General features: G+C 43.2%; 1 protein-coding gene across 8 annotated transcripts in view; it reads left to right on the forward strand.

Moving 5' to 3' along the window:
• ADD1 (adducin 1) overlaps window positions 1–19,962 on the forward strand; it is a 96,593-nt gene that overhangs the window by 21,637 nt on the left and 54,994 nt on the right. For 4 of the 8 annotated variants that reach the window (XM_085849301.1, XM_085849297.1, XM_085849298.1 and 1 more), the window contains one exon: window positions 15,449–15,641. In XM_085849301.1, coding sequence (XP_085705427.1) covers window positions 15,465–15,641 — 177 coding nt within the window. In that variant the 5' untranslated portion in view covers window positions 15,449–15,464. Of the gene's footprint in view, window positions 1–3; window positions 23–15,448; window positions 15,642–19,847; window positions 19,940–19,962 lie in introns of those variants that run through there. The other 4 variants (XM_085849299.1, XM_085849305.1, XM_085849303.1 and 1 more) reach the window with 4 other exon arrangements.

Genomic DNA, 19,962 nt, shown 5'->3' on the forward strand with positions numbered 1-19,962 from the left:
ATCCGTCCAGGCATCTACCGTGGTGATTGCTTTGTTACACCTGTGTGATGAAATTTATCGTTTTTTTTTGTATATTAAAACAAAAGGTTATCTTGGTGTATGTTGGACGGTGTCGATGAGAGAAGCAGCCTCTTGATGCCTCCTATCTGGAGCACTCTCAGCAATGTGTTTCGCTTGTGCCAACATTTTGCATCTGACCCGTGGTCTTGCTTGCACGTCTGCACATCCCTGCACGCCGTTCTTCACGTGTCGTTGTGGGATCCTGCAGACATCGCCTGACATCGGCATTCTCCGCGCAGCTACACCCCATGAGCCAGCACGGACATTCAGCGAGCAAACGGCAGAACGATGCAAATGCCTTTTAAAACCCGCAGTGATTCATGGATCGACCTCTTTTTATCTATTCTATTTGTTTGTGTCATTTATGTGACCTCAAATTTTACACGTTTTACTCTTCTGATTATTCTTTAGTGCTGAACGTAACTTGCTGAATTGATGGTTGGATGCAAGGCTTGGAGCCTATCAGTATTACCTGGTGCTGTGTTGACCTGCTAAATCGAGGTAGTGTCTGTGCACTATTGTGGAAGTTTAGTTTACTTTATTGTTCTCCTGATTACATGGTATTGTGGTTTTGGGAATCAAGATAAAGCCTGTTGTTGTGCTCGCTCCTTGCCTTTACAATGGACGAGGAACTGGCTTTCGCAGCTTGCTTGGCTCATAGGCTGTGCACCCTCCCTCCATTTGTATCTCAACACAGTCAATGGATCTCGTTTGAGTCTTGCCGATGGAATGGCTATTCTGGAAAACGTTTTTTTTTTTGTAGGTGGGGGGAGGGGGAATGTGGCCAGGAAACGTGTGTATGTTTTGATTGCTGTTCTGGCTTTCGAGAGAAAAGGAAAAGCAGATGGTTGGCACTGATGAAGAGCAGAATCCTCGTGATAGGGCAAACATTCCAATGGTGAAAAGGCAGGATTTCTTTAAGGGGAGGGGGGAAGGTCCCACATACAGTTGGATTGTGAGGCAATTTGTCACAAAGTGTCTGGCGAGGTAAAACAAATGTTCGATTAGCCAATTCCAAGCCACATTTATAAAAATGAATGTCGGTCTGGACTTGGAAAATGTCTTTGGTTTCTGGAATACCTTTTATTTCATGTCTTCTTTTTTCTCTTCTTTTTGTAGAAGAACCTTTCCAAAATAATTCCCTTTGGGCTTGCAAGTGTTCCTCAGCATATGTTGCAGACCCATGCGTTGTTCATAACACGAGCCTTCCTACTCTTGATCATACTCCACCCAAAATTTCATTCGTTGCCAACAAAAGCACAGAATGGTGGCCATTGCTGCTTTTTTTTGAACGCTTTTCTTTTGGAATTCAGTTGCATTTGTAAACGCTTTGCCGTCATCGTTGTGTTGTGGTTTTGGGTCGGAAGCTCCTCACTTTTGTTGGAAGTGCAAATTACTTTTGTCAGATTTATTCACAAGCCAACTCTTCTGCACACCTCCAACCCTTTTTGTTCCTTGCTTTTCCCATCTGTGGAACTATTTTCCTGGGGCTGTTTTATTCCATTCTTTATTCCAGTGCTTAGACCAGATGGTGCACCACCATGTTTCTTTTCTTTTTTTTAGAGGTTCCTCTTTGTAGAGGTTACTGTGTTTTTCTAACTCTCCTTTCCTCTCTCTTACTTTCCAGTTTTTTAAAATTTACTTGCTTAACGTCAAGATGTTGCCCCCTCCCTCCATTTGCATCAGTTCATGCCTTACTCTTCTCTTCCATGAGCCTCAATATTGGAAAGATGAAAACAGGACCACTGGACCTGCAGCTTATCTTGGCCCTGGACTAATGTTTTAACCCAAATTTGGTATTCTGACTGGTGTATCTGGAGCAGATGATTTTTGAAGGAATTTACGTGATTTTTCCCAAAAGTTGACCAAGTCAGCCATTTTGACACACTTTCAGTCATCATGATCAGTGTGACCACTCCTTGACTTTTTCACAAGATCTTGGCTATTCGTTGTTCACCTTGGTGTCTTGGTTTTCGATATGTTTTCTATTATCATTGCTTTTCCGAAACCTTGTGAATTCTTGGCTTTTTTCATTGGATCAGCTTGGCATTTATGAAAATGAGGAGTGGTCACTCTGCATGTGATCAGCATGACGTCTGCATTTTAACATCCCTACCCTGCCCGAATGTTGGAACCCAAATTTGGTAACATTCTGACTGGTGGGTCTGGAGAACAAGATTTTTGAAGAAATTTACTAAGTAGGCCGTTTTGATATTCTCAAAGGCACGTGGCCGGACCAAGATTTTAAATCCCTGTTACCAGTCAGGAGCGGAATATTGCTGCCAAATTTCAGCTGGATCGGCTCAACGGTTTGGCTGGAGAAGTCGAAGTAGGAGACTGACGGATGGGCGGTGCACAATAACGATACCTTATCTGGAATTGGAATTCCAGATAAGCTAAAAAGCCAGTTTCGTACTAAAATGATGCGCAACAGTAATTGCCCTTGCTTAACATCAGGTAATGTACAAAAGGTGTTCAAAACCTTTTCGGAATGAGATATTCGCAATAGTCCAAAGAAAAATATATGTTGTAAGATCCGACGAGTTAATGCATTCTCCACCATTACAAAAAAAAACCCAAACGTGATTGTTTTTCATCAAATGTGATTTCTTTACGTGACGTCATGGGACACAGGTGAGGTGCAAACCTCTGACAGAGATACACTGCTAAATAATTGCATGTCCATTTAATTGTGACCTAATCACGTAATGCCGCATTGTGGCAAGTTTTCACGTGGGGATCCAACGTGGAAGTAACTATCTCAATGCCGTGGATGTCCACCTCCGGCAGCAATCACTGCATCGAGGTCCAGGGAGCGTGTTTGGAGTACTCTGGGCAGTTTGAAAGCCGTTGCGTAGATCGGTCGTGTGACTGTATCCTTCCTGAGCAGGAGTCGTTATGCTGGGATGTTCACTTCTTGGCATCTCTTTTGTTGATCCAGTGGCATGATAACATCTTCTGAAGTCATAAACGGTTACTAGTTTCCCATTGAAAAGCCTTGTAAACATGGCTGATGGAAGACGCAGCTTGAAAGTGTCCAATTTTTTGATTCCTCTCATTTTTGGGACAGTTATTGCATTGCAATGGATTGTTTTAAGAATAATTTTATGATTAGTATTATTATTATTATTATTTAATTTTTTTCTGCGTGATCCACACACTGCTGATGTCTCTGAAAGATTGTTTTGAATTTGCTCAAAATTCCTCGTGTCACCTCAAAACCGAAGGGTGCGTTGGTTGCGCGTGCTGATTGATTAATTATTGAACGAGGCGATTGCATTTTGTGGAAACTTGCAATCATGTGTTCAGCACATCCCTCGTTCCCAAAAAAAGGCACTTGGAATGAACCCTGGAACTGTTGTTCACCAACAATTATTTATAAATTCTACTTGTTTTAAAAAAAAAAATTATTTTATGGCAAAGGGTGTATCATTCATAAGGAACATTCATTTTTAGATTGGAAAAAAAAATGTTTCTTGCACTATTGTGAGTTATTCAGTTTGTTTGGTGACATTTTTGAAAGTTGCTCCTTTATTACAAAGTAATGGCCAGCAAGCATCAGCTTCTTCACTCTCTGCAGATCTGGATAAAATCACAAACTGGTGCAATACGTGGAACATGTCTTTCAATCCGGACAAATCTCACACTCACGATGTCTCTCCGAAAGGACCGTTTGGAACCCCCCCCCCCATCCACATTCTCAACATTCCTCTTAAAGTCCTTTCATTCAAGATTCTGGATCTCACTATCTGCCATGATCTTTCCTGGGAAATCCATATTTTCATCCTGGCCTACAAAGCCAGTCACCAACTGGGAATCCTCCGTCGTGCAAAGTCCTTCCTTGGCCAACCTGAGCCCCTGATCACATACAAACCTTTCGTCCGCAGCCTGATGGAGTACTGCTATCCCCTCTGGGCTGATGCTCCTGCCTCTCAGCTTTTTCGGCTTCATGCTGTGGAAACCAAGGCATTTCGGATCATTGGTATATCCCGTGATGAGGCTGAGACTTTGTGCCTCTCACTCTCTCACCGCAGGTTGGTCATTAGTCTTTCCGTCTTCTACCGTCTCCTCTCCAGCCTCGCCCCCCCCTGCTCTCTCTGCGATTTGTCCCCACCACTTTTCCGCACGGCGCTCAAGGTCCGCCAACAACCCCCTTCTGGTAAAACTACCAAAATTACGAATCACTGCTCACCTTCACTCTTTCATTCCTCTTTTTCCCCACCTGTTTTTTCAAAACAGCTGTTCATCACCACCTCTTATCGTCCTCCATCCAAAACCTCGATCTTTTCTACCCCCTATAATCCACCCCAAACTCACCTCCTTCAAATTCCCTGTTTTCCTTCCTGAAGGTCCCTGTAATGTCCATTTTGTTTACCACGTGTACCCCCACCCTATCCCTCTCCCTTCCACAGAGCTCCTAATGTCTCTGTTACCCACTGTGTTTTTATCTTGCCAAAACGAAGTTTTGCAAGATATGTTAGTCAGCTGGAAGGTTTTTATTATTTTTTTTGTTCGTCTGTAATCACGTATAAAAAATTCTGCAGAGCACAGTTATCATCGGAAAATTTTGTAACTTCGCATATCAGAGGCCTATAGAGGTCCCTTTCAATGCACAAAATTTTGAAGGTCAAGGTCACTTTGGCGCAAATCAGGGGAGTCGACGAAACCCTTATATTTTGAGTAATTTTGATCGGATCGTCTTCAAACTTCATGGGAATATACTTCATGGTCTGGCGCTCAGTTGATTAATTTTTGGTGGCGATTGGCCTTGACCTTCATATGTTTTTTATTTTTTTTATTTTTTGGTCTGTAATCACGTATAAATCACTCTGCAGAGCACAGTTATCATTGGAAATTTTTGTAACTTTGCATATCAGAGGGCTATAGAGGTCCCTTTCAGCGCATAAAATTTTGAAGGTCAAGGTCAAAGGTCAAGGTCACTTTGTTGCAAATCAGGGGAGTCGACGAAACCCTTATTTTTTGAGTAAATTTGATCGGATCATCCTAAAACTTCATGGGAATATAGTTCATGATCTGGCGCTCAGCTGATTAATTTTTGGTGGCGATTGGCCTTGACCTTCATGGTTAGCGCCTGAGGTCAAACATATTTGACCCCAAGGCCAAATTTTCAAGTTTTAGGAACCATATCGTGTAGTACCTCAAATTGAACATCTCAATGAGTGCTTTCTAGATATGTCAAGCTTGAGACATTATGACGTCATTTGGTGACGTTATGAGGCAAAAGCATATTTTTCATGGTTACTCTGAAGAACGATTCTCATCGGAATCTCTCGTAGGCTGATATTCCTCAAGGAGTCGCTCCTGGTGGATTGCAGCTCTGTTCACCTCAGTGTGAGCTTAAAGAAGTCACACGTGGTCACCTTTTGGCAAGATACGGGTCACCCTGCGGGTGACATTGGTTTATTTTTTTTGTCCTTCCCTCTCACACCCCTCTTGTCTTCTGCTCCCCTTGTTATACGTTTTGTGTGTTAGCTCTCAGACGAGCCTCGACAGTGCACACACACACACACAAAAAAAAAAAATTCCCTTTGTGAGTGGCTGGCCTGAAAAGTTGTTGGAATAAGTCGTTCGCTTGATTTGTATTGTCCTCTATTTTAAATAAACTCCTGGTAAAGGATTGTGTTGTTTGGTTGGGGGAATAATTTGTTTTGTTTGCTGTCTTCATTTTGTGGTGACCTCAAGCTCGTTATGAGTCTGTCTCTGTAGTCCCATGTAGAACTTGGCAGTGGTTAAAAAATATAATATTTATCGAACCATCAGCCTCGTGTTTCAAATGACAGCAATAAAATGCAGCAATTGTACAAGATGGAGCATTTAATAATGCAGAACCTTGCTGGGGTATACATTACATGAGATCTGTGAATGAACAATCCATATTAATTTTGATCTGTGTGTGGGCTTGCATGCTCTGACACACAGATCGGTTGCCTTATATTATCCTCCAGTCCCTTCGGGAATGGGAGAGGCTAATTATTCAAGGTTTGGGATGCCAGAATACTGATTGATGTGTTCACCGAGTAAGTACTGCTCTGTCCAACATGTGCAGCTTAAGTGCAGGGTTGGCCTGTCAGCCAAGATCCTTCAGCAAGGATATCCAATGTATAATGTTGTGGTTATGTAGCATAAGGTATTTGCACCCTGATTTTATATATATATATATATATATATATATATATATATATATATATATATATATATATATATATATATATATATATATATATATATATATATATATATATATATATATATATATATATATATATATATATATATATATATATATATATATATATATTGCTACGGATCTGGAAACCATTTGCATTCAACATACAGATGTCCCAAAAGTTAGTTATGTCATCAAGTATGTGTGTAGTCAGATCCCTTTCCTTTTGTCTCGTGGGAGTATCAAAGGCATGCGTTGCGATTTCTTTTTAGTTAGGTTATTAAATCTTTACATCCAAAGAACAACCAACAACCATTCCATTCCCCATCACGATCCACTACCCACCCGCTGTCTGCAAGCACTCTGACTTGCCAAGGCAGGGTCTTGCAGCCGTTCCTTGCCGCTTCCACCAACGTTCCTTCCACAAACATTGTAACTCTTGCACGACGGCCTGTACAACATTGGTACTTGGGTAAATCGACAATTCGGCGATCGGACCCTGTCGCGCGTGGACAGAATAGTTGGCTGATTTACGGTGTGATTAAAAACATACCCGTAGCTGGATTTCGGCGTTGATCCGAAAGCTGCGACTAGGATTGCCCGTCCGGTGGGCACGCGGCCGCGATTAGCTAAAAGCGGTCGTTTGCACACCGAGCGGGTGGGAAACCACAACAATATCTATATATATATATATATATATATATATATATATATATATATATATATATATATAATCTGCAGCTCTTTCTGGTTTATGAAAAGAGAGCAGAGACTCGATTTGATTTTATTGTAGAGTGACCGAGGCTCATGGAAGAGCAATTCGTTTAAATTTGGTGGGTAGTAGGGCAACAATTGCCAAGGGAATGAATGAACGAACAGGGAAGGCCGACGGAGGAGGTGAATGCTAAAGGAGGTGTTTTCTGAGAAGGATCAGGAGGAGGGGATTGTTGATGGCAGTGTTTCCTGAGGAAGGGCCGATGTTGAACGCGGCGTTTCTCGAGGAAGGGCCGATGTTGGTGATGTTTTCTCAGAAGGAGAAGATTGAAGAAAATAAAACAAACAGCCATACACACAGCTCTTAATGCTGGGATTCCATATCGTACGTTGATTTACCCATTGTCGATTAACGTTCTTTTAGTTGATTTAAAAGTACATTGATATATCGTCATCTCCTTGTCCTGTGTTGGATACAACCACAAATTCCTCTATGAGTCTTATAACACTGAAAAAGATATCAAAACCCAACAAGGGAGCATCTGATGCAGAGCCTAGTCAGAGTAATTGTCTCGAGGCTTGTTTACACCACACCCTGGAGCCCACTCGGGACCGTGCGTGGCCCTGTAAAGTTGTGTTCATCACCAGTCCTATTGGTCATGATAAAATGGAATATCATGGAATATCATGGAGTTCTGCATTTTATCATGGAATATCATGGAATATCATGGAGTTCTGCATTTTATCATGGAATGTCATGATAAAATGTGTTTTTCCTGCAAATCCAGTACCTTAACATTCTTGTGGTACAATTGGTGTCAACATCAGAGATGAATGCACTTAAGAGGCCTCTCAGATGCTGATGTGTGTGTGTGTGATGCCTGGCTATTGATGTGTTGCGGTTCGTTGATTGGTTATTATTGCTTTTTGTTTCCTTGTTTGAGTGGTTGTTGATGGTGCAGTTCTCGTGCTGTGTCGGAGGTCATCAATCCTCTGAAGTAGAACATGCACTTTTGTCCTTCCCAGAATGGTTAATGGTGCTTTCATTCCACACACAAACTCGCACGATTCTTTGCGGGCATCGTAAATGTTGTTTAGAAATCTTCTTCCAAAACTACCTTGGTGTAGTAGTTTACTAAAAAAGAGACCAGGAGCCCTCCCTCATCTACTATCTGACACAGTGCTCGACACGGAAATATGTTCATGAGTTTTGTGCATCAGTTTCCCAATGAAACGAGGATTGATTTTATTGGATAAAAAGTCGATGCTTGTGGAAGAGCGAGCTGACAAAAGGTAAATGAAGGTAACCTCGTGACAGTGTAGTTACGCCATGGGTCTCAATAACCAAGGGCAACCAGCAATGACAGAGGGGATGGGTGGGGGTACAGTAACCTTAAGTTAGTTAGGTTAAGTAGGGTTAATGAATGAAGTGTGGTGTATAGGGTTAATGGATGAAGTTGGGTGTGGTGTATAGGGTTAATGGATGAAGTTGGGTGTGGTGTATCGGGTTAATGGATGAAGTTAGGTGTGGTGTATCGGGTTAATGGATGAAGTTGAGTGTGGTGTATCGGGTTAATGGATGAAGTTAGGTGTGGTGTATCGGGTTAATGGATGAAGTTAGGTGTGGTGTATCGGGTTAATGGATGAAGTTGAGTGTGGTGTATAGAGTTAATGGATGAAGTTGGGTGTGGTGTATAGGGTTAATGGATGAAGTTAGGTGTGGTGTATAGGGTTAATGGATGAAGTTTGGTGTGGTGTATCGGGTTAATGGATGAAGTTGGGTGTGGTGTATAGAGTTAATGGATGAAGTTGGGTGTGGTGTATAGGGTTAATGGATGAAGTTAGGTGTGGTGTATAGGGTTAATGGATGAAGTTTGGTGTGGTGTATAGGGTTAATGGATGAAGTTTGGTGTGGTGTATAGGGTTAATGGATGAAGTTTGGTGTGGTGTATAGGGTTAATGGATGAAGTTTGGTGTGGTGTATAGGGTTAATGGATGAAGTTGGGTGTGGTGTATAGGGTTAATGGATGAAGTTAGGTGTGGTGTATAGGGTTAATGGATGAAGTTTGGTGTGGTGTATCGGGTTAATGGATGAAGTTAGGTGTGGTGTATCGGGTTAATGGATGAAGTTAGGTGTGGTATATCGGGTTAATGGATGAAGTTTGGTGTGGTGTATCGGGTTAATGGATGAAGTTGGGTGTGGTGTATAGGGTTAATGGATGAAGTTTGGTGTGGTGTATAGCGTTAATGGATGAAGTTTGGTGTGGTGTATCGGGTTAATGAATGAAATTAGGTGTGGTGTATCTGGTTAATGGATGAAGTTTGGTGTGGTGTATCGGGTTAATGAATGAAGTTAGGTGTGGTGTATCAGGTTACTGTATGAAGTTAGGTGTGGTGTATCGGGTTAATGGAAGAAGTTAGGTGTGGTGTATCGGGTTAATGGAAGAAGCTAGGTGTGGTGCATCGGGTTACTGGATGAAGTTAGGTGTGGTGTATCGGGTTAATGGATGAAGTTAGGTGTGGTGTATCGGGTTAATTGATGAAGTTAGGTTTGGTCCGGTTCATGAGTGAATAAATTGTTTCTTGTGGTGTTGTAGTGTTAGGTGATGACATGAGATTGTGGTGCATTGCACTGCATGCCTTGGAGGGAAGAGTGAAAAATTATTTCATGTCTATAACTACTGAAGATGGATGGAGGTTATATATTCACCTCTGTTTGTCTGTTTGTATATCTGTACGAGCACGATATATCAAAAAGTGGTGGACATAAATATATATATATATATATATATATATATATATATAATATATATATATATATATATATATATATATATATATATATATATATATATTGTCGCGAATTCGCACCCGCCGGCGTGCGAACGGCCACGTAACTCGAATCGCGGCACGTCGCCCATCGGGCGGACAATTCTGTCATGACCCTCTCGGACTAACGCCGGGAGCTAGTCATGGGTGGGCCTTTCGGCCTCACCACGATCGTGCCAATCGGCCCCCCGCGTGGGATAGGGTTGTTCGCCAAATTCGACCTACCTAAGTACCCACGCGGAGGGTAGACCGGGCAATCGCACCTCGCCGCAGGTTGACTCCGGACACGTGCCACTTAAGCGACCCGTTCCGTACTATCGGGATAACCGAGCGGTGTTATCGTCGGCCTCGACGGTTCCGATTAATTATCGGGCGTATTAAGCCCACTACCAACCCTTTACGTGAAGCAAGATGGAGATTCAATTAAAGAAAAGACGAAGCAAAACGGGAAAAACAGTTCAACATAATTCACATTTATTCCGAGGCACACGGAGAGCACACATATACAATTACAACAATTATGCACCAAAAGCAGATGTTACAAAAGAAACACAACAATGCAGATCTACTGCCGACTACGCGAGCACACGGCAACACTTAAACAGTTTTACTTGACAGACGGCGCCGACAACACATTTACTCAAAAGCAAAAGAAAAGGGCCACCCTCAAAGACAAGGGGATAGACGGGGCCTGTGGGCCGCGAGACTGGGTGGATCCTACCCGTGTCTTGTGATGAGCCGCAAAATGTGGCGGAGCCCCGACTCCGCGCTCCTTCGCGGGTTTCGTTGGCACTGCTTGGAGTGGGGTGGGAACGGGGCCCCCTTTTCGCACTATCTCAGCGCGGGGGGAAAAAAGGGGGGAATTGTTGATGCTCTGGGGAAAGAGGATAGCTGGCTTGCTTGGGTCCCGCGACGAGCGACTCCACTGCGACCTCGTCGCCGACCGCAGTCTTCCTTGCCTCGGACCCGAGCTATCCGGTCCCCTCCGCAATTCTCCTCAGCCGACTGCAGCAAATCACCTCGACCAGGCTCCAGGCCTCCTCTCTTTGCAGCTCCCCGACAGAGTCCGACCTCCGACAGACTGACTCTCCTCCAGACCCGACTTGACTGCCTCGACCTTTTCTCCAACTCTGACTGCCTCCAACTCCCTCCGACCCAAACTGACTAAATTCGCCCCGCGCTCGGCGCTTTATAGTCCGGCAGGAGAACCCATATGCAAATTTCTGGATCAGAACGAGCTCGGGGGTGGAGCCACGCTCGCCCATTGGACGGAGAAAAAGAGGCGTGAGTCTCCCCTGATCCTCGAATTTGCATATCCCGATTCTACTCCGACGCGCCTGGAGGCGGGGCCAAACCGCCCCGCGCTTGCTGATTGGACGGATCAGAAGTGGGCGTGTATCATTCCTGATCCGAATTCTCCTCGGAAAGGCCGCTATTTGCACCCGCGGCTTGGCGCGCGTCCCGCACGAGGCCAGGGCAGCCTGACGCTCGGTGCCCACAAGTGGTGCGGGAATGGCCGGGAGAAGGAGAGGCGAAGGTGGTGGAGGATTTAAAGTGCTGGTCCATGGCCATGGCGACGTTGGGAATGGCGGTGATGCGATGTTTGCGGGAGCGAGTTGTGAAGGTAAAGGTCGTGGCTGTTGGCGTTGTTGTTGTTGTTGTTGTTAAGCGGTGTTGCGGTTGGTGGTTGTTGTGTGATGACGGTTGAGACGTGGTTGGTTCAAAATAAAGATAGAACAGAAAAACGGCTATCTTAAAGGGTCGCAGCCCAAATGAATCACATTTATTCCCTCTAAACAACGGGCTTGGGGCTAACTACACATGTGCTTACAGAGATATCTCACCTACGGGACCTGAATGGTGGTTTGCGAATTTCCTCAACCGCAACAATATATACATATTCAAATAAAACTTGGTGGACGGGTTGGGTGTGTGAGAAGGACAAATTCTTCAGATCTTGGTGAAAATCTGGATCTGGATACGAAAAGGATTGGAGATTCTTCACCATTTAGAGATCGGGCTAAAGAGGATACGTAGCATGATATTTCAAAAAGTTGTAGATGGATTATGACAAAACTAGGTCGATGTGTTGGGTAGGTGACAACAAGCTGACTCGATCGATTTTGGTTAATAACATGCTGACTAACTTGATTAGATTGATGGTTACCCCCCCCCCCACACCCATCCATGGTACACAGAAATTTTGAATTTCCCTTTTTCCGCAGTTGTTCTTCCCATTTCCTTATTTTCCATTCAATTATAATTATTTCTAATCTTCGTGGGAATCACTTCAATGGCTTTAACCCCTTCAATTTACTCATTCCAAACTTGGAATACAGGTCGGTGTCCTTCGAATTGTCTTAAAATGATGCTTGAAACTGTTGGGCTATGCCAGTTTCCTCTGATCAGTTTTACCTTGGCTATCCGCATTTCCCTTCCAGCTGCGTTTTTGGAAAACATGCACACTCGCACACATAGTCTTTGGTTGTAGTGCTGCAACCACCAACAATACATCTCGCTGGCATTCTCAGTACTTTTTCAGAGCGTATGTAGACCACATGTAAACTAGGTCTCAAAGCAAAAGTATTCTCGAGATGACGTGACGGGTCACATGATATATGATGTAATCGCATCGGTGTTTTTTTTTTTGGAGGGGGGGCTCAATTGAGCATGCAAAGACACCAAAACACATGACAATCTTCATTTCAAGATATTTATTCAAAAAAACAAACCAATGATTAAGTGTCAAATGAAGCCATATTTCTTCTGTAAACCAAACTTTCTGATTCTGTGGAACTTTAAGGGGGAATGAGTTCGATGGAAAGGAAAAAAAAAAAAGTGGACATTTTTCAAACAGTAAATTAATTAAAATATTATTGATTAAATCCTATACGTCGGGGTCTGGTGGTCTTCCTTTTTTTTTCCCCTTGTGTGGCACAAGGCTGCTAGTAGCATCATTGACTGGGGAGGTGGCAATGCTTCTGATGCAGTGCCCCTGTAGGTTAGAGCTGTAATTTGTAATTTTGCCAGGATGTTGGGATAGCTCCCTGACTCTTCACAAAGGGAACTTCAATGTCCACCAATTAATTCCGGCAGATGTGACGACCAGTTTAACGTCCATCTGAGGAACGGCATCCCCTTTGATGATTAATCACCCTGCCTGTGAAACAATGGGATGAGAGTTAATAGCTGGGTCGAGATTTGAACCCAGGCTAGACAGTGTAGCCCTTAGAGGGAGTGTGCGTACCCCTCAGCCGCTGTGCCATGGTTCATCAGCCTGAGGCCTTTCAACCTTCTGGAAGAAGCTCAAAAGAGTCTTCTGTACTGCTTTCTTTTTATCTTCACCATGCATTGCTTTGTAGCCACTGAAAACATTTTCCAATTCTCTCTTGAACTCACAATTCACTTGTCTTGTTGCTTTATTCATTGCGAGCAAATGCAACCCATCACTTCACTGACAGGGGTGTGAAGGGGAGGGGGTGGAGAAAAAGGGAGGGAGAGGAGGAAGGGGAAGTGAGGAGTGGGTGAAAATTTGGAGGGGGTGGCAAAGAGGGACAGACGGAGGAGGGGGGGGGGAGGAGGAGGAAAAAAAATGAGATGGGTGAGGGGTGGAGGTGGCATTAGCAAAGAAAGTGATATGTTATGCTTAATGGCCGAACACAAAAATATTAATAAAGAACTCGTGTCAGAACAGCTGTACACACAATGACACAACAGAGTTTGTAATGTTAACCACAGGCAGCATCTGCAAAAACTTTGATATCCCAGTTCCAGAAAATTTGCGGGAACATCAAGCAAAAGCATGGACTGAAAACGTGGAAGTACGCTCAAGTATGACATAATGATCCCATCGAGCGTGTACATTGAAAACAAAGCGTTGCAACCAGATATCATGCTAAGGTACAAAAAAGAGAGAAGAAGGCATTGCTACGTGAGGTGCTAATAGCAGTGATCTTGGACTAAGCGATGCAGAAATCAAGAAAATGACCAAACACCAAGACCTCAAGAATGAAGTGAAAAGATCCTGGAAGCTGAAGAATGCCAAAGTTGTACCAGTGATAGTTCGACCACCAGGAATGATGACAGAACCTCACAGCTATGAAAAAAACGATTCCTGGGAGTATTATTCCAAACAAACTCCAGTTGAAAGATGTCCGGAGCTCAGCAACGATCCTGAAGAGATCCCTCGACACAAAACTTTTAGAACAGAAAACTTCACAGCTTGGTCCATGAATTGTGATCCCTTACCGAAATGAAAGTGGATACTTTGAGCTCACCCTGGGAGGACACCATTCCACATTCTGAAACCCGCATATGTAGATACCAATCAACGACACACACCCACATACACATGCACACACACACATACACACACACACAAACACGCAAACACACACACACACACACACACACACATACACACACACACACACACACACACACACACACATACACACGAATACTTTGAGACCTGGGAGGGCTCCATTCCACTTTCTGAAACCTGTATATTAATATGGAGATAACAACCAATAACACACACACCGGTACCAAATGCCTTTGTGGTAATGCAGTTTACACACACACACACACACACACACACACACACACACACACACACACACACACACACACACACACACACACACACACACACACACACACACACACCAAGTAAATAAAAACGACAAACAAAGATTTACCTTGAAATAGTGTTTTTTGAAAGAGGATTTAAAGTGGGTAATTAGCTAAATTCAATTCAAAAAATGTATGAAGCCACAGAACACAAAATGTCGATCCATACTCTCTGCTTTCACAGTTAGAACAAACATGCCAAACACCTGGTCGGATGGACCTTATTGTTTTTAAAATAAGTATCAATGTCGAAATGAGAGGTGGATTACAAATGGAGATCACACGAAAAGGTTAAACAAAGCGATATTCTGTAAATATAAAATTGCATATTTTCAGCAGATGAGACACCTCCCGAGGGACCCACCGCACGGCACTGCGGGACCCAACTAAGGCGGAAACGTACGTCAAATCGATGTGAGATTGAAAGCACGTGTACTTTTTTTCCCGAAACGAACAACCAAGCAGCTTGGAGAGTGCTCGCCAAGTGGCTTAAGCATTCGAGCAAGCACTCCAACGAAACGGTCGATAAACGGCTCCCTTGGCACGCAATGGGCAATCACCGAACTGTCATATTAAACATTCACCTCCTGGAGACCCCAAAATGTCACACATGTCCAAATTAGATTTTGGCTGCTGGTTGCATCATTGGTTCGGGGCGTGGCTGTGCAGCTGATGCAGTGGCGCTATTACCAGTACACTGGTACTCATTCCGCCGACCTCAGAAGAATGACAGGCTGAGTCAACCCCTTGGTGTTAATTCAGCGGCTGACGGGGCTTGAACTCAGGACCCTAGGATCCTAAACCAATGCCAGGCTTAGCATTGTGATGTTTTCACCATTCTTATGTCGTTTTTAAAGTTTATCAACAATGTCATACAAATCGACATGGTTTATAAACCTTCGACGATCTTTCATATTTTCTCCCACACACTTTAAGATGTTAATGATGGAAATGGTGCATTCCTTTTGTTGTTGCATCAAAAATCACATTCATCTGACTTTATAAACTGTTTGCTGTTCACGACAGTGTCTGTTACGTCACTATGAATGGGGCATCGGAGCCAGAGACTGTGGTTGATGGACCTGGAGTGGAGCCGGATACCGAGCGGTTTGGTCCACAATCTGAGTATTTGCGTGAAAGGAACATGGCTGCTGACTTGCGGCAAGACTTCAACATGATGGAGCAACGCAAGCGAGTTTCTGTGATCCTGCAGAGCCCAGTAAGGAGGCACATTACACTGTCATCGTTTAACTTTTACCTGTTGGTGCAATATACCATCCTTTCTTTTAGATATCCTGTTTAATCTCCAGCAGGTGCTAGAGTGTGAGGGTGTGATGCACCAAAATGATGTCATGACCACCTGAGTTGATTGGCTAATTAACTATAAAGAACCTGGAAGAATTCCTATGTTTTAAAGGCACACCATGTTAAGGTGTATCGAGCAGCTTAATATCGGTCCTTTCACCGCATGGCATTCAAATTATAAAATATACGCGAAGGACACTCTGTAGAGTACATACCTCCACCACGTAATGTCTGATCCACGAGAACATATCAGGCCCAATACATTTTTGAAATATCATGCTATACAGGACTATATAGTTTTTGACCTCATCTCTCAATGGTGAAGAATCACTTTAAAAATTAAATAATTCTCATATCCAGATCCACATTTGGATCTTCACCAAAATCGAATCAATTTGTTGTGGCCACACACCCAACTTGCCCATCAAATTTCATGCGGATCCATCTACAACGTTTTTGAGATATCGTGCAAACAAATAAACCAACAAACAAGCAGTCATAGACTGGTACTTACGAAATCGTCAACTTGACCTTGTCTAATAAAAGCTGTCTCTAGAGAAGGTAGCGACTCAAACCAGAAGTTTCTACAATGATTCTGTACCAAACCATCAAAAATCCTAACGTCGACCGAAGCAAAAATCTCCATTTCTCCACGTAATTATTTTATATTATTTTATCAAAGTCACAAAACCGTAATATTCAGCCATCCACCAACAATCTTTACATAATCCGACGGCTCAGCGAGTCGTCAGGCATGTGACGATAACCTTTATTGGGATAAAAAAATGACTTTTAAACACCATCTTTATCGAAAACACCGTCAGCGCGCACACGGAAAACCTTTACCTGATTCAACGACGTGTCTGCTCAAGCGCACTGCATCACGTGACGACCCGTGACGCGTCGAGTGAAATATTTTTATACAATCTTAAAACGTCTCCAAAACATCTGATTTTTTACCAGAACTTCGACAACCGAGTTTTAAGCATCCAAAGCGATCGCAAAAACCGAAGACAAAATTAAAATCGAAGTTAAAACGAACTCTTAACGTCGAGCGAAGCAAAAATACTCCATTTCTCCACATGAATTTACGGAATTATGTTTGACCTCACTGTGACCTTGACCTTTGACCGATTTTGACCAAAATCTAATCAGCGCTAGCCATCACCCTCCTGAATCACGTGGTGTAATTTGACATTGGTAGCTTCTTCCATTCTCGAGTTATCGTGACTACAAACAAACAAACAAACAAACAAACACACAAACAGAGGACGGAAGTCATCAATATACTTACGAAATGTTTAGATTTCGTAAGTAACAAACAGACAGACAGAGGGAGTAAAAACATAGCCTCGTTCACCTTCGGTGGCAGAGGTAATAAAAACAATAATAACATTGCAACAAAGCATATATTTATTAATACTAATAATATTAACACCAACAACAATAACAATAATAATAGTATCATTTGGCAAAAATAATAAACGAATAATCCCCGTGCTGGCACATGTACATCTGGGCTTGGTGAAAGGCAAGCGAATGCTGAAGCAGTACAACAGGTCGGCATGCTACAAGTCCATGAACACCTTTTTTATTTTAATGGAAATCGCCCCAAATAAGGCATAAGGGCACTCTAGGTAAAGGGGTTAAGAAAGAAAAAGAAGAGGAAAAACTGGCAAAACCATCACCAGGTCCCAAAACAAGGAAACCTCTCCACAGGACCCCTGTACAGGAGTGGGTAACTCGGCCAGGTGGAAAAATACATTTTCCTACCCCCCCCCATTTGGGTGTGTTTTTTTAGGAGACATCACCTCTGTACTGGATGGCCGTTGGCTCCCAAAGGGAGCTCATCCGCCCTTTGTCAGGTGTTGTTTTAGTCCTGGCAGGGTGTCAGTCACCCTCCCCAAGAACAAAGCCAGTGCAGGGTATCGGTTTAGTCGCCGACAACCAGACCATGCGGCAGGTAGCACTGGGTTGCATGTTGCCAGTGGTAATTTTTGGTGGCGATCGGCCTTGACCTTCATGGTTAACGCTGGAGGTCGAAAGTTTTTGACCCCAAGGTCAAATTTTGAAATCTTGTACACCATATCGAGTAATACCTCATATGAAAGCGCTTGATAAGTGCTTTCCCGATCTATCAAAAGTTTGACGCTATGATGTCATTTGATGACGACATGACGTAAAAACGGATTTTTTTTCATGGTTACTCTGTAGAACGATTCTCATCGGAATCTCTCGTAGGCAGATATTCCTCAAGGAGTCGCTCCTGGTGGATAGCAGCTCTGTTCACCTCAGTGTGACCTTAAAAAAGTCACACGTGGTCACCTTTTGGCAAGATACGGGTCACCCTGCGGGTGACATTGGTTTTTATTTGTATTTTGTTTTGTGGCATGAGTAAATATACAAATGAAATAAAATGTACTCATTTTATGGAATTGTTTACAATTAAATAAAATAAAACTCAACGTTCGCATTCTATTATCGAGAAGCAGCAATGTCAGCACACACACACTACCTCTGGGTCGCTCACAGCAAATCGATCGGCTATCTCCGTGCTGCGGCCTTATTCGAGCAGAACTGACCGAGGCTAATCAACAACAACAACATCATCATCTCTGTGGTAGTTTGGGATCCGCTTCACCTGCGGCTACAGAGAGATAAAATCGAGTTAAAACATGCTGCGGCCTCCTCGGTGGTGGTTTGACCGAGAACCCTTTGATTTGCTCCCGTAAACGGTCAAATGCGACCTTGTGGTTCATCTCGGTTGTAACCAAATTTCAACGTTTTCTAGAACCATAATTGTTGAACGCAAACAGGCAACACCACTGAGGGGGAGTTATCTGGGAAGCTGTTCATATACCTTGTAACCTACGAAGATGAGACTCATTAGCAATCCTACACATACATACAAATAAATAATTCTTTGTTTTCATTACAGGATGTTTGGTGGTTATCAGATGTAATCGAATGTTCACTTGAGAGAAACGATAACATTTTGATCCCCAGATTAATTTATTGCTTCTGGGGTTTGCCATTAAAATATTTTTAAAAACTTATTTATTTATTGTCCCAGAGTAGTTGTTATTGGAGAGTCACTCTCAAGTGCTTTTATCTGGGTAGGGTGGGAGAAAAAAAAAAATCTCATGTTTCAATTTACCAAACTAAGTGTTAAGAGCTCTCTTTGAATTGTGATATTTGGAGTGAAACCTCGTGCATCATGCGGAGGACTGCACTGGTGAAGGGGTACGCTTGTATTTGACAATCCATACGTTTCATGCTTATTACCTGGTAGTGTGTGTGTGTGTGTGTGTGTGTGTGTGTGTGTGTGTGTGTGTGTGTGTGTGTGTGTGTGTGTGTGTGTGTGTGTGTGTGTGTGTGTGTGTGTGTGTGTGTGTGTGTGTGTGTGTGTGTGTGTGTGTGTGTGTGTGTGTGTGTGTGTGTGTGTGTGTGTGTGTGTGTGTGTTAAAATTGCATCTTGATCATTGAAAGCTTTTTGGTTCATTCATTTCTTCTTCATAAAAAGATATTGCATCTAATTCTCAACCCACCCAGACTCGGAAGTACTTCTGTTTTTTGCAAACAAATGCTTTCACTAACATTCAATATCATACCAGCATTGTAGAGACACAGATCGTTTGTGTAGTTTGTACAAGAAGAGGGCCAGGGGAAGGGGTGGGATGTGTTTGGACCGCTACTTGTATGACGTGTATGGGAAAGGCGAGGGGGTGATCAAACTTACTTGCATAAAAAAACATTATCCGCACCCCATGACCCGTATTTGTTGGACGGATAATTCTCATCACGAGAGTGGAAGGGTAAAACCAAAAGAATGACGGGATGAAAAGAAGATGTTTCTGCAGCTCCACCACCAATACAATCCGAATATTGATCGGCATTGTTCGTGGGTTTGCAAACTCATTTTGCAAAGTTTCGGGGTCGCAGCGATTGTTGGAAGTGTAACGGAGCATCGGTCGGACTTTTTGTAATTTGGATCTCTTGTCATGGCACCGACATTTCAAGGTTGCCTGTCGAGTTCCTCCAGCATACACACCACAACCCAGACTGAACTCCTCCCTGTACGCACCCACACCCTCCCACCACAGTGCGCCTCTGAATAACTATTTTATCTAATCGTCACCGACAGTGACAAACTAAGGCACTGCCACTGTTCGCTGCAGTACGCCGACGGTAGGTCCTTCAAAGAACGAAAATGTGAGTGTTGTAAACACGTCTGG

This window comes from Eptatretus burgeri, chromosome 12 (genome assembly GCF_056783735.1).
Source record: "Eptatretus burgeri isolate ZD-2024b chromosome 12, Ebu_testis_v1, whole genome shotgun sequence".
NCBI lineage: Eukaryota > Metazoa > Chordata > Myxini > Myxiniformes > Myxinidae > Eptatretus > Eptatretus burgeri.